This window comes from Salvelinus sp. IW2-2015, unplaced genomic scaffold (assembly GCF_002910315.2).
Source record: "Salvelinus sp. IW2-2015 unplaced genomic scaffold, ASM291031v2 Un_scaffold6537, whole genome shotgun sequence".
Classification (NCBI taxonomy): domain Eukaryota; kingdom Metazoa; phylum Chordata; class Actinopteri; order Salmoniformes; family Salmonidae; genus Salvelinus; species Salvelinus sp. IW2-2015.
The window spans coordinates 21905-35932 of NW_019947799.1; the positions used below are offsets into that span (position 1 = coordinate 21905).

The 14028-nt window shown below is 45.8% G+C and overlaps 3 protein-coding genes across 3 annotated transcripts in view; 2 read left to right on the forward strand and 1 right to left on the reverse strand.

Annotated features, from left to right (window-relative positions):
- The first annotated feature begins 1214 nt into the window (after window positions 1–1214).
- On the forward strand, window positions 1215–3202 carry LOC112078929 (ribonuclease inhibitor-like). Its single transcript, XM_070442189.1, has 3 exons — window positions 1215–1294; window positions 1427–1597; window positions 2624–3202. Exons 1-3 carry the CDS (start codon window positions 1275–1277, stop codon window positions 2805–2807), a joined length of 375 nt encoding a protein of 124 aa, XP_070298290.1. The 5' UTR covers window positions 1215–1274; the 3' UTR covers window positions 2808–3202.
- Window positions 3200–5096, forward strand: LOC139022500 (stonustoxin subunit beta-like; the record flags this gene model as incomplete). Its single annotated transcript, XM_070442187.1, has 2 exons — window positions 3200–3272; window positions 3927–5096. Coding segments are annotated over 2 exons (705 nt in total), but the record flags the coding sequence as incomplete, so codon positions are not given.
- A 4292-nt stretch (window positions 5097–9388) lies between these two features.
- mdm2 (MDM2 proto-oncogene) overlaps window positions 9389–14028 on the reverse strand; it is an 11353-nt gene continuing 6713 nt past the window's right edge. The window contains 4 exon segments of the mRNA XM_070442188.1: window positions 9389–10400; window positions 11326–11393; window positions 11649–11762; window positions 12127–12224. Coding sequence (XP_070298289.1) covers window positions 9783–10400; window positions 11326–11393; window positions 11649–11762; window positions 12127–12224 — 898 coding nt within the window. The 3' untranslated portion in view covers window positions 9389–9782.

The following is a 14028-nucleotide window of genomic DNA, read 5'->3' on the forward strand; positions in this document are numbered from 1 at the left end:
GCAAGACTGATTCTCATGCCACATCCATAGAACTTTGTATCCTCTCACAGACCTAGAGAATATGTATCACGTGCAAACTGCTACAGAGTAATGTTCACTGGACAACAGCACAGAGAAATGTCAGCTATAGTCACGCCAGTGTGATAGATTGTACACCGCTACGCCATAGAGATATAGTTCCCTTGCACGCCAGAAGAATACCGGTCAGCAGCACGCCTAGAAGAATGGTTCCTATGCTACAAGCACGAGAGAATGGACACTTGTCTAACTCGATAATATACTAGAGGTTTAAATAAAGCTTTAAGTTGTACTATCTTACCCAACTTATAATAATAACGCCTCCACGCGCGAACATAGCATTGCCCTAACGAAAGAAAAAAAAAATAATCAAGACACCTACACAAAAAGCATCCAATTAATTATACATACCACAATAATCATTCACATTTCCTGTTTCGGTAGCGGGAAAAAATGCAAAAGAGTCAGACCGCAGTAAAACATGGCAAAATATAAGGTACAGAATACATTCCTCTGCTATAGATGTGGACTAAGCATAATTGCCAGGGACCATCATACTTGGAGCCTGTAATCTTAACTTGAGCAAGTGTTAGCCTAAGGAGAATACTTACTGCCTTAGTATACCATCGGCAGGAATTACGTACTCCTCCGCTGACCATCTGAATTTATACGCAACAAACCTGCCGTATTAACCATCCAGGAGAATACGACATGCCTGTATCGTTACCTATGGAACTTAATGACTTGTGCAGTGTGTGCTCCACCTCGCGGTAACTCAATGACCATGCGACCCAAGTGTTACCGTAGGGGAATAATAAGAGGCTTGACATAATGGATCATTTACCTTCGTGAGCAATCACGGACTGCATATTACACTCACGGCAATAGCCATGCCTAAAAAGTGTCTTACCTAGGGAATCACCGACTGCAGTGCTCTAATCATTCCTGAAGAACTACATAAGATAGGAGAAATAAGAGACCGTTACTGCCCGTTTCGATTACCTCCGAAGGAAATCACGACATCAACAAAACAACTGCGCAGATCGTCTCATACACCCTACACAGGGGATCCAACACACTCGCCAACTGCCGTAAAAACCGTAACGGGACATACTGACTACCATGTGTTCACCAGAATCGGCGAATATGACTGCAGTGTTATTACTAGAGGATACAATCTCTCATCATCTACATTCTCTGGCGTGCAGGAACATTCTCTGCGACAACGGAGTGACCAGGACATCTGTGATAATGACATGGAAGCCATTCTAAAAGTGTAAAAAGCTTGTTTGCTGGTTTAATTACTTTGTTTTGAGTAATCCAACACGTTTGATCTTCAGAGTTTGTAATTTACCATCAACTGCTGTAAACTCAGAGGAAACCTCATGTATTGACTCTGTATCTGCAGACTCCTTGGCTGTAAACTCACAGAAACATCTTGTGAAGTTTTGGCCTCAGCTCTCAGTTCCTCCTCACACCTGAGAGAGCTGGATCTGAGTAACAATCACCTGCTGGATTCAGGAGTGAAGCTGCTCTTTGCTGGAATGGGGAATTCACAGTGTAAACTGGAGATTCTGAGGTCAGTTTTCCTGTATTTGGTGATAACAGTTCACCAGATCTGTCTGTTATCAAACTCCGATATAAATCTGACTGTCTCTTGACTGACACTTATGGAGCTGTTACGTTTTAAACTTTTTATTTTTAAATTAATTTTACAAGCAATGCTGTGATAATTTCATATCAAATATTGTAATTGTTGTGCCATTCTAGTTTGTCTATATGTGAGTCCAATAACTATGAATGGTGTAGCTTTACGAATAGCTTTACGAAGGCATGTTGATTTGTTAACTTGACGTGTCTTCACATTACGAGCAACAAAAGAGAGCGATGCTTTCCTTGAGATCGCAACACATAACGATGACATGAAAGCGCTGTGATTGGCAGAGAGGTTTGGAACTCTCTTTTGTTATTGGATCTATTAACCAATTTACCCGCATGGTGATGTCACAATGGAGAGCCAAAACTCCCGCCCATGTTAAACCTGCTGATCAGAAGGTTCCGTGTAGATTGTATTTTCAACCAACCAACTATCAGGAAATAACACGGATCACGTTTTTTTTCCCACAGTTCTACACTCTTAGTTTCATCGGCTGTTGTTACGATGTAATATCAAACACCTCTGTTGTACAATATGATATGAAACACAGGGGGAAAACAGAATTGTGACTMCGCTCMGTCTTTKAGTTTAGGTCCTGAAAGCCATCACATACTGTAATGATGACATGAAYGCATTGTGARYCTAACAGGTTGAATTCTATACCCATCTGAAGAGAACAAACATTTTTAAACATTACACATTTAATCAGGGGACCCCATCCCCCGACCCCAATTTTGGGAACCACTGGCATATGGCCAAACTTCAATACAGCATCTGATTGGCCATATGCCAGTGGTTCCCAATCAGATGCTGTATTACGGATATTATGCAAATAACACCACAGTAATGATATTATGAATACATGTATAAATAGATACAGCTGCCAGTCTATTTTCACCACCATAGAATAGCTGTGTGATTTTGGAATCATGTTAAAACTCTCTGCAGGTTGGCATTCTGTGAAGTCACCGAGGAAGGCTGTGCTTCTCTGGCCTCAGCGCTGAGGTCAAACCCCTCACACCTGAGAGAGCTGGATCTGAGTTACAATCACCCAGGAGACTCAGGACTCAGACTGCTTCTCTGCTGGACTGAAGGATCCACACTGCAAGACTGGAGAAACTCAAGTATGTAGAGGGTTTATGTCAGTCCATGTTGAGTGACATACTGTAAGACATGTTTCTGACCTATCAGGTTAGTTATGCTAATTTATGTATACTGCAAGACATGTTTCTGACCTATCAGGTTAGTTATGCTAATTTATGTATACTGCAAGACATGTTTCTGACCTATCAGATTAGTTATGTCTTACAGTACACATAAATTAGCATAACTAACCTGATGCTCAGAAACATGTCTTACGTACACAAATTAGCATAACTAACCTGATAGGTCAGAAACATGTCTTACTGTACATGTAATTATCATGTTTCTGACCTATCAGGTTAGTTATGATAATTACATGTACTGTAAGCCAAACATATTACCACCACCGACGGTGTGATGTGGTGACCTGGTGTGTAATTGCCTGTCTGTTCTTCTTTCCTCCTACAGTGTGGAAATGGCGGACAGTACACAATAAAACACGGGCTTAGAAAATGTGAGTGTTGACTGTGTGAAGAAAAATCCTGTTAGTCTTATTTCAAGTTGACTCAAAGAAAGATAATTTTTCAGAGCCTGAGGGGGGGGGGGGTGTGTGTGTGGTTACACTAACAGGACCTCGCTCTGTTGGATTTCCTGTCTTTAACTAGAACATTACATCTGATGGCTCTTTAATACCTAGAAACATACATTCTGATGGGCTCTTTAATACTATAAACATATCATTCTGATGGGGCTCTTTAATACCTAGAAACATTAACATTCTGATGGGCTCTTAATACTAGAAACATTCTGATGGGCTCTTAATACCTAGAAACATTCTGATGGGCTCTTAATACCGAACATTACATTCTGATGGGGCTCTTTAATACCTAGAAACATTACATTCTGATGGGGCTCTTTAATACTCGAAACATATCATTCTGATGGGGCTCTTTAATACCTCAGAAACATTATCATTCTGATGGGGCTCTTTAATACCTCGAAACATTATCATTCTGATGGGGCTCTTTAATACCTGAAACATTATCATTCTGATGGGGCTCTTTAATACCTAGAAACATTATCATTCTGATGGCTCCTTTAATACCTAGAAACATTAACATTGTGATATGATGATTTGTAAATATAGGTGTCTGATCTCCCCCATCAGATGGCTGTGTGCTCACACTGGACCCGAACACAGCACACAGAAACCTCTCTCTGTCTGAGGAGAACAGAAAGGTGACGTGGAGGACAGAGGAGCAGCCGTATCCTGATCACCCGGAGAGATTTCAAGATTTCGKCCAGGTGCTGTGTAGAGAGGGTCTGTCTGGGCTCTGCTACTGGGAGGTAGAGTGGAGTGGGAGAGGGGCTCATATCGGCGTGACATATAGAGGAATCAATAGGTCAGGAAGGGGTGATAACAGTGGGCTTGGACCTTGTGACAAAGCTTGGTGTCTGGTCTGTTGTGATGACCATTACTCTGCCTGGATCCATAATAAGCTCACTACCATACCTTCCCCCTCGTCCCCCCCGTCCAACAGAGTAGGACTGTATCTYGACTGGCCAGCCGGCACTATGTCTTTCTACAAGGTCTGTTKTGATACACTGACTCACCTGTACACATTCCACACCACATTTACCGAGCCCCTCTACCCAGGGCTTTTTGTTTGGTGTCACTCCTCAGTGTCCCTGTGTCAGGTGGTGGCCCCTGTGTCAGGTGGTGGTCCCTGTGTCAGGTGGTGGCCCCTGTGTCAAACACACAACGTGATGTTTCACTCTAATCACGGTCCTGTTCAGTAGTAGGAGACGTCGCGTCGTGTCGTGTACCACACCACCCGGGCCTTATTGCTTAATTATAAAACGGCTCCCTGGGAAATCTGCAATTTGACGGGTTTAAATGGTGTGTCAAGCCATTGACGATTCCCCTATTCCCACACATCATTTAGATGTAGTATCATAATATAGTTAGTATTGATTCTAGATGGTAATATTGGCCATTCAATCCTGTCTTGACCATATTACCACAAACCCCCATGAGGTGCCTTTATTACTATTATAAAACGGGTTACTAATGTAAGTAGAACAGTAAAAATACATGTTTTTGTCATACCCGTGGTATACGGTCTGATATACCACGGCTGTCAGCCAATCAGCATTCAGGGCTCCCAACCACCCAGTTTATTACCTTTTTTATGATAAAATTCTGCTTCCGTATGAACTAACTTACACAGAATGGAAATGACATGTCACAGATTTGACCTGTGTGAAATGAAGACGATGGAATAAGAGTTTGAATTGTTTAAAATGGTATTTGAATAAATACAATAAAGTTTGGCCAAAGTTTCTTCCCTTTTATTCCTGTAATTACACATGAAAATTAAATGTAGAACTAATGTCCCACGTTGACATTTTGACACAGTAATATATCACACGTTGTTTATGGCATAACCCTTTACATCATTTAAATCAGAGTAAATGACCACAGTAATGTCACCGGGTAGTTGTTGAAAGCTCTAAATTGGGAGTTCCTGTCCAGACAGGATCCATTTTTATTTTATTTAAGCAAGTCAGTTAAGAACAATTCTTATTTTCAATGACGGCCTAGGAACAGTGGGTTAACTGCCTTTTTCAGGGTAAGAATGACAGATTTGTACCTTGTCAGCTCGGGGATTCGACTTGCAACCACTAGGCTACCTGCCGCCCCATTTAGAGGACAGAGCAGGATCAGCCCCTGTAACTCTAAAGCTAGAGCGAAGAAAGTACTTCAGAACAATAATATAACGAACAAAGACTAAGATGTGTCAAGATCTATTTTGCTGCCTATTCATTTCAATATTGGTAGACTGAGACAGAAGCAACATATCTCTTGTTTAGAAAGACAGTTGACCAGACACGGTCTCTCTCCTCCCTGTCCTCACCACGACCCTACAGGCCAGGTAGTCTCTCCTCCTCCCTGTCTCACCACAGACCCTACAGGAGGTAGTCCTCCTCCTCCCTGTCCTCACCACAGACCTACAGGACACGATAGATCTCCAGGAAGAGGGTGTAATGTAATTGCACCTTTTTTACCAGCAGGGGAGGCAGAAAACAGCAGCGCCTACTGCAGTAGAGTAGACACTTTCTTCAGGAGAACTAGACAGTTACTGATTCTGCAAAATTTAAGAATTGAAGACGTTGCCATAATATAAGTATATATCATTCTTAAGAACAAATCCTGGGATTCCTCAGCACTAGTAACAGAACACTTAATACTTCACACCAACACTAGATCACTGTGGGAGAAAAGCCATGACAACCAACTAAAGATCACTGTGGAGAAAGCCATGACAACCCAGACTAAATCACTGTGGAGGAAAGCCATGACAACTAACACTAAGACACTGTGGAGGGAAAGCCATGACAACAACACTAAGATCACTGTGGAGGGGAAAGCATGACAACCCAGACTAAGATCACTGTGGAAGGGGAAAGCCATGACAACCCTAACACTAAGATCACTGTGGAGGGGAAAGCCATGACAAACTAACACTAAGATCCCCTGAGATAGAACCACTGTGGAGGGGAAAGGCCATCGACAACTAACACTAAGATCACTGTGGGGGAAAGCCATGACACCCAGACTAAGATCACTGTGGAGGGAAAGCCATGACAACCCAGACTAAACTCACTGTGGAGGGGAAGCCATGACAAAACCAACACTAAGATCACTGTGGAGGGGAAAGCCCATGAAATAACCACTAAACCACTGTTGGAGGGAAAGGCCATGAGGCTAGAGTACTAGTATTGGAGCTTGTTCAGTGGGGGAAGTTTTATACTAGATTGGAGGTCTTGTCAGTTGGGGTTTAGTACTAGATTGGAGGCTTGTCAGGTGGGGAGGTTTAAGTACTAGATTGGAGGCTTGTCAGGTGGGGAGGTTTAGTACTAGATTGGAGGCTTGTCAGTGGGGGAGGTTTAGTACTAGATTGGAGGCTTGTCAGGTGGGGTAAGGTTATGTACTAGATTGGAGGCTTGTCAGGTGGGGGAAGGTTTTAGGTCTAGATTGGAGGCTTGTCAGGTGGGGGGAAGGTTTAGTACTAGTATTGGTGCTTGTCAGGTGGGGGGGGAAGGTTTTAGTCTAGATTGGAGGCTTGTCAGGTGGGGTGAGGTTTAGTACTAGATTGGAGGCTTGTCAGGTGGGGAGGTTTAGTACTAGATGGTTGTAGGGGGGAAGGTTTAGTACTAGTGGAGGCTGTCAGGTGGGGTAAGGTTTAGTACTAGATTGGAGGCTTGTCAGTGGGGGGTAAGTTTAGTCTAGATTGGAGGTTGTCAGGTGGGGGGAAGGTTTTAGTACTAGATTGGAGGCTTGTTCAGGTGGGGTAAGGTTAGTACTCGATGTGGAGGCTTGTCAGGTGGAGTAAGGTTTTAGTCTAGATTGTGAGGCTTGTGGGGTAAGGTTTAGTACTAGACTTGGAGGCTTGTCAGGGTGGGGTAAGGTTTAGTACTAGATGGAGGCTTGTTCAGGTGGGGGGGGAAGGTTTTAGTATAGATTGGAGGCTTGTCAGGTGGGGGGGGAAGGTTTAGTACTAGATTGGAGGCTTGTCCAGGTGGGGGGAAGGTTTAGTACTCAGATTGGAGGTTGTCAGGTGGGGGGGGGGGGGGTTTAGTACTAGATTGGAGGCTTGTCAGGTGGGGGGGAAGGTTTAGTATACGATTGGAGGCTGTCAGGTGTGGGGGGGAAGGTTTAGTAGCTAGTTGGAGGCTTTGTCAGGTGGGGGAAGGTTAGGTAGAAGTGAGGGTCTTGTCAAAGGTGGGGGAGTTGTATTACTAGATTGGAGGGCTTGTTCAGGTGGTGGTGGAAGTTTAGTGACTAGGATTGGAGGCTTGTCGAGGTGGGGGAGAGGTTTAGTATAGATTGGAGGCTTGTCAGGTGGGGGAAGGTTAGTATAGATTGGCGGCTTGTCAGGTGGGGGAAGGTGTTTAGGTACTAGATTGGAGGCTGTCAGGTGGGGGAAGGTTTAGTACTAAAAGATGAGGCTTGTCAGGTGGGGGAAGGTTTAGTAACAGAATTTGGAGGCTTGTCAGGTGGGTGGGTTTTAGTAATAGATTGGAGGCTGTCAGGTGGGAGTGGTTTATACTAGATTGGAGGCTTGTCGGTGGGGTAAGGTTTAGTGACTAGAATTGGAGCTTGTCAGGTGGGGGAAGGTTTTAGTAACTAGATTGGAGGCTTGTGCAGGTGGGGAAGGTTTTAGTAACGAGATTGGAGGCTTGTCAGGTGGGGTAAGGTTAGTACTAGATGTGGAGGCTTGTCAGGTGGGTAAGGTTTAGTACTAGATTGGAGGCTTGTCAGGTGGGTAAGGTTTAGTTTTAAACTTTAATTGGTACGCTTGGTAGGTGGGGTTTAGTCCTAGATTTGAGCATTAGGAGTTAGATTTGAGGCTTGTCAGGTGGGGGAAGGTTTATACTCAGATTGGAGCTTGTCAGGTGGGGGGGAAGGTTTTAGTACTAGAATTGGAGGCTTGTCAGGTGGGGGGAGGTTTAGTACTAGATTGGAGGCTTGTCAGGTGGGGGAAAGGTTTAGTACTAGGAATTGGAGGCTTGTCAGGTGGGGAAGGTTTTAGTACTAGATTGGAGGCTTGTCATGGGGGGAGGTTTAGTACTAGATTGGAGGCTTGTCAGGTGGGGAAGGTTTAGTAATAGATTGGAGGCTTGTCAGGTGGGGGAAGGTTTAGTACTAGATTGGAGCTGTCAGGTGGGGAAGTTTATACTATTGGAGCTTGTCAGGTGGGGAAGTTAGTACTAGATTGGAGGCTTGTCAGTGGGGGGAAGGTTTAGTAACTAGATTGGAGCTTCAGGTGGGGAAGGTTTAGTACTAGATTGGAGGCTTGTCAGGTGGGGGAAGTTTAGTACTAGATTGGAGGCTTGTCAGGTGGGGGAAGGTTTTATACTAGAATTGGAGCTTGTCAGTGGGGAAGGTTAGTACTAGATTGGAGGCTTGTCAGGTGGGGGAAGGTTTAAGTACTAGATTGGGGCTTGTCAGGTGAGGGAAGATTTAACTACAAAACAGGGTTTAAAGAGCTAGAATCACAGCAAACCAAAATACATGTTAGTTAATATAAATCAAAACCTGGGTTTTAATATCATTCAAAAGGTCTCTTCAGCACTCCAATGCATAAACGACAGACTTAAATTTTTAAAACTTCAGTTAGTTGGCTTGCCTGGGTCAGACTTGAGAAAGTAGCAGTGGTTTAGTGTTGTTGGCCCAAATGGCTCCTATTCAGGGCCCCATGGGCCCTGGTTACTAGTTGTGAACTAGAAACGGGAATAAGGGGGGGGGGGGTCGAGGCAAGTTGTCATCAGGGGCAATGGATATGGATGAGGCTAGACAAGGGAACAGGTTGAGGCATTGTTTCCTGAAGATTTAAATATAAAGTCACTCCCTAGCAACTACTACCCACTCGCTTCTCTTGTCGACGAGTCAACAACAAATGTCTCTTTCTACTGGTGAACTTTATTGAGACATTAGACGTTCACGTAGCTTATTAAACCCCATATCATTATAGATACAATTAAAAAGACTATCATTATCATCTGTGCAGAATAGAGGGAAGACACAAGGTGAGAATAAACAAAGAAAAACAAAATATATATCTGTTAATTTGCTAGATATTCTTTATTCAATCAAAATAAAAAATATATTGAATATATCACTGCTAAGAGATTTGATCCATTGAAAAACTACAAAGGCTATTTGACTGAACACTAGAAATCAAACCCAAATCAACACAACAGGCTCCTTGTTTGATAGAGTCAACAAACTGTTAATAATAAAATCACTTCCAAATAAACAAATTAAAACATATTATTTATTCATTCAGGATTTAAGTTTTTTTTACGATCAGGGAGTTGTGTAGCTTTGGGTTACATCCTATTCCCTATGTAGTGCACTACTTTAGACCAGAGTCCTATGGGGCCATGGTTGAAAGTAGTGCACTACATAGGGAATAGACCGCTATTTGGAATGTASAGTCTTAGCCGATGGCCGTCCTCAGCTGAGATAAATTAAGACGACAGACTGGATAGGCTCCCTGCAGACAGGACACAGCTTGTTCCTCTTCTTCAGTTTCCTGGCGCAGGTGTAACAGGCCATGAGGTGTCCGGTGCGTCCGTGGACGATGCAGCCGTTCTTGGGCCTGGTCTGACAGATGACGCAGGGTTCCAGGCAGCTGGCGGGGAGGTGAGCCTCCAGGCTGTTGAAACGCTCCAAGTCCGGRGCCATCACTTCTTGGCTGAAGGGGGCGCTAGAGGACGAACATGAGCCTACAACATTGGAGTTCGAAGAAGAGGTGGAGGGCTGGGAGGAGCAGGCCGAGTCTTGGGAATCGGGCCCAGAGACGGACACCAAATCCTGGGAGTCTTTGAGGAGGGGAAGGGGCGACCTGGCTCTCTTCCCGTCTGGGACATCCAGTCCTTCGGTCTCGTCGGGCTCTGTCGGGGCTGGGGAAGGCTTGGGGGGAAAGGGTTTGAGGTTAGGGGCTATGGTGGTGGTGGTAGCAGAGTTGCTGTCGGACTCGGGAAACCAATCCATTCTTCGCGTCCAGCAGCGGTTGCAGTTACGGGGGAGGGGAGGGTTCAACTCCTCACACTGTGAGCACTTCCAGTAGTCCTGAAACAACACCGCTAGATTAGACCACAGCCAGCACCGCTAGATTAGACCACAGCCAGCACCGCTAGATTAGACCACAGCCAGCACCGCTAGATTAGACCACAGCAAACAGCCAGCCACCGCTAGATTAGACCACAGCCAGGCACCGCTAGATTAGACCACAGCCAGCACCGCTAGATTAGACCACAGCCAGCACCGCTAGATTAGACCACGCCAGCACCGCTAGATAGAACAAACAGCCAGCACCGCTAGATTAGACACAGCCAGCACCCGGGCTAGATTAGACCACAGCCAGCACGCTAGATTGTGGGGAGCAGACCACAGCCAGCAACCGTAGATTAGACACAGCCAGCACCACTAGATTGGAGCAGCACCGCTAGATTTAGACGCAAGGCACCACACCGCTAGATTAGACCACAGTACCGTTAGATTCAGACCACAATTTACGCTCAGAATAAGACCCATCAATGCACGCAACCGCTAGATTAGACCACAGGCAGCTCACCGCTAGATTAGACCCAACCGTGTGATTTAGTACCACATCCGTAGATTTAGACGACAGTGCACCACCGCTAGAGTAGACCATGCAGGCACCACGTACTAATTAGACCACAGGCACAAGACAGCTAGATTAGACCACAGCGATTAGACGACACCAGTAGCACCACCGGCTAGATTAGACCACAGGCAACACGCTAAGACTTATGACCGACCACCCTTGTAAGCATTTAAGACAACTAGGCACCACCGTAGATTGACAACAGGCACCACCCACTAGATTAGACAACAGGCCTAACCACCAGAACATTGGTAGTGGAGTGACAAAAAACAGCTAAGCTACATGTTGGCCAATCAGAACTGTAGAATTATCTGTGGGTATCCTTGGTGATTAGATGTGTTTATTGTGGTAATATGAAACTCATACTGCTTCCGTGATTTCAGTTGTCGTCATCGGACACGAGTCCTCCTCCCTCTGCTCAAAGATGGTGACATCTCATACACCTGTGAGAGAAGACAAGACACAGGGAGTGCAACGCTGCAGTTTGACCGCAGGACACTTAGAGGGAGGCTGTTGAAATGAACAGCACACCAAATGTTTTCCGCTCGGGGGTTCGGGAGCATCGCCCGCCCCCCACCCCGTGATAATTTTAGAACACTGAAAATCGTCAGCTTTTTGTTGGTGTGGTGGTGTGCACCACAGCTAAATAATGAGGCGGAAACACCACACACACACACAGTTGAAAAGACAGTGAGCAGCCGAGACGTCGTCCTCTCCAGATCACTGAAGCCTCTTCGGGATCGCTGTATGGCATACCGAGTCGATGGACTCCACCTCAAACTCCACGCTGAAGTTATCAGGATCTCAGAGATCCAGATTCCTGGCTCCGACCATCGTCAACACGTCACTGACCACGAACCTACTATCCTGTTGAGGAGAGACAAGAGAGAGAGCTCAGTAACATGGGACTGTCACAGCTGGCAGAATAGATTTACAAATTACAATCATTTTTAGCTCAGAAATCTAAAGTAGCTGAACCAAACCGATGTCACACACTAGACGTGCAACATTTGTCTGACGCCATTTGGTTGTAGGAAATTAATTCCTGCATTCGCTTTCATCTGGATAATTTTGTAACGCAGCAGGTATCTCCTAGTTTGGGATCTCACCGCCCTTTTATTTAGGATTGGTGAGAACTACAGTCTGAACAGGGTAAATAGTTTGTACTTGCAGGAGGCCCCCACAGAGTCACAGGGGGCTGGCCACAAGAGTCACAGGGGGCGGCCACAGAGTACAGGAGGCTTGGCCACAGAGTCACAGGATGGCTGACCCACAGAGTCACAGGAGGCTGACCCACAGAGTCACAGGAGGCTGACCCACAGAGTCAGCAGGAGGCTAACCCACAGAGTCACAGGAGGCTAACACCACAGAGTCAAGGGGCTAACCAGCACAGAGTCAGCAGGAGGTCTAACGCCCAGAGTCACAAAGGAGGACTACCCACAGAGTTACAGGAGGTACTCACAGTGTTAGCCTGTGGGAGTTTGAAGACTCGGCTGCTCTTCTGGTCTCTCAGTCTCAGGCCTCAATACACCCAGGACATGCTGTTCATCAAAGGTCAGAGAAAAAGCTGTCTGACGGCTTGTCCTCTTCCTGGGCTCACACCGTCCTCGCTCTGTGTATGATGTCCCCTCTGGAAGGGAACAGAGAGAGTGAGCAGTGGTTTTAGTTCGGGTTGACACATCAAATACGACTGTCAACAATTTATTTCAAATGAGGCCATTTTCCTCTGATGGCATAGAGAAGAACATTGTGCTTGCCGATCACTCCGTTGACATATTGACATACTGATAAGTCTTTAAACAAGCTGTTTCTCCCTTGATGAACATTATATCTTTATGTGAATGTTCCCACAGACAATAAGGATTTGTTTATTAGTGCCGTATCTGTGTACTGGGGCGCGCTGAGGTACGACCGGTAGCTAAGAGCATAAAATCCCCAGTCTTTAAAAATGGTCCCATATCAATTAATCAGGCCGAGGACTTGTGGATTCCCCCATTGGTCCGTTGGGGAACAGACAGATGTCCTTTGTGGTTTGTCTATGTGTGGAGGCGCGTCAGGAGCTGGCTTTGGGCTGAAGAGACTCATTGTGAGGAAAAGTCATCTGAAAGAAATTCTACAGCCTCAGACCAGAGTGTTCCTACGGTCTGAGTAGCTTGGTCCTATCCTAGCACAGGCTACATCTCAACCACCACGTCTGCTCTGCCGTGCTCTCAGATAGCTCCAACAGAAGTGTTTCCTACGGTCTGATAGCTGGTCCTCATTCTATCACAGAGCTGCTAGCATCAGACACCAGTCTGCCTTTGCCGTGTAGCAGATAGCTCCAGACTGAGAGTGTTTCCTACGGTTCTGATAGCCTGGTCTATCCTACACAGAGCTACATCAGACCACCACGTCTGCTGCGTGCTAGTACAGATAGCGCTCCAGACCAGAGTGTTCCTAGCGGTCTGATAGCTGGTCTACATCGTACATCAGAGCTACCATTCAGACGGCAACTCACGTCTGCCTGCCTGGCTACAGATGGCCAGAACACCTTGTCTGAAGGCAAGTCTGGGCGGACGCCATTAAAAGTGAACTGTGGTTCTATGCTTTGATGGATCCATAACTCATGTCTTTGCCTTCCGCCACAGACTTGTAACAGGCGCCACACATGAAGCGCATGCGGTCTGACATGACATCAGTCTTTTCTCCAGGAGGAAATTATAGCAGCAAGTATTCACATGACGCAGACTGGTATAGTTAGGTTAGGTCTAGGCTTATGTACACACTGCTGGAGTACTCCAACGAACTACACAGACAGAGAGAGAGAGGGCGGCAGGCAGAACAGAGAGGCAGGCAGACAGAGAGACAGGCGCGAGGAGGAGACACAGGCAGCGAGGCAGGCACACTACAGAACAGGCAAGCGAGCAGGCAGCGAGCCGCTAGGAACAGAGAGAGGCGGCAGGCAGAGGCAGGCGACAACAACACTCACCAGGGTCCACTACTCCTCCCTCTCCTCCTCCTGCGTTTGCGGTAGAATGATGAATGACAGTCTGAGTCTGTAGTCCTTCAAAACAATAACGGAGGAGTGAG

What these genes read in the sequence shown, in the direction of transcription:
- LOC112078929 (XM_070442189.1), top strand. Translation starts at nt 1,275, where the DNA reads ATGGAAGCCATTCTAAAAGT. An exon ending in ATGGAAGCCATTCTAAAAGT is followed by an intron (nt 1,295 to 1,426) that starts GTAAAAAGCTTG and finishes CTGTATCTGCAG; the next exon opens with ACTCCTTGGCTGTAAACTCA. An exon ending in TGTAAACTGGAGATTCTGAG is followed by an intron (nt 1,598 to 2,623) that starts GTCAGTTTTCCT and finishes AACTCTCTGCAG; the next exon opens with GTTGGCATTCTGTGAAGTCA.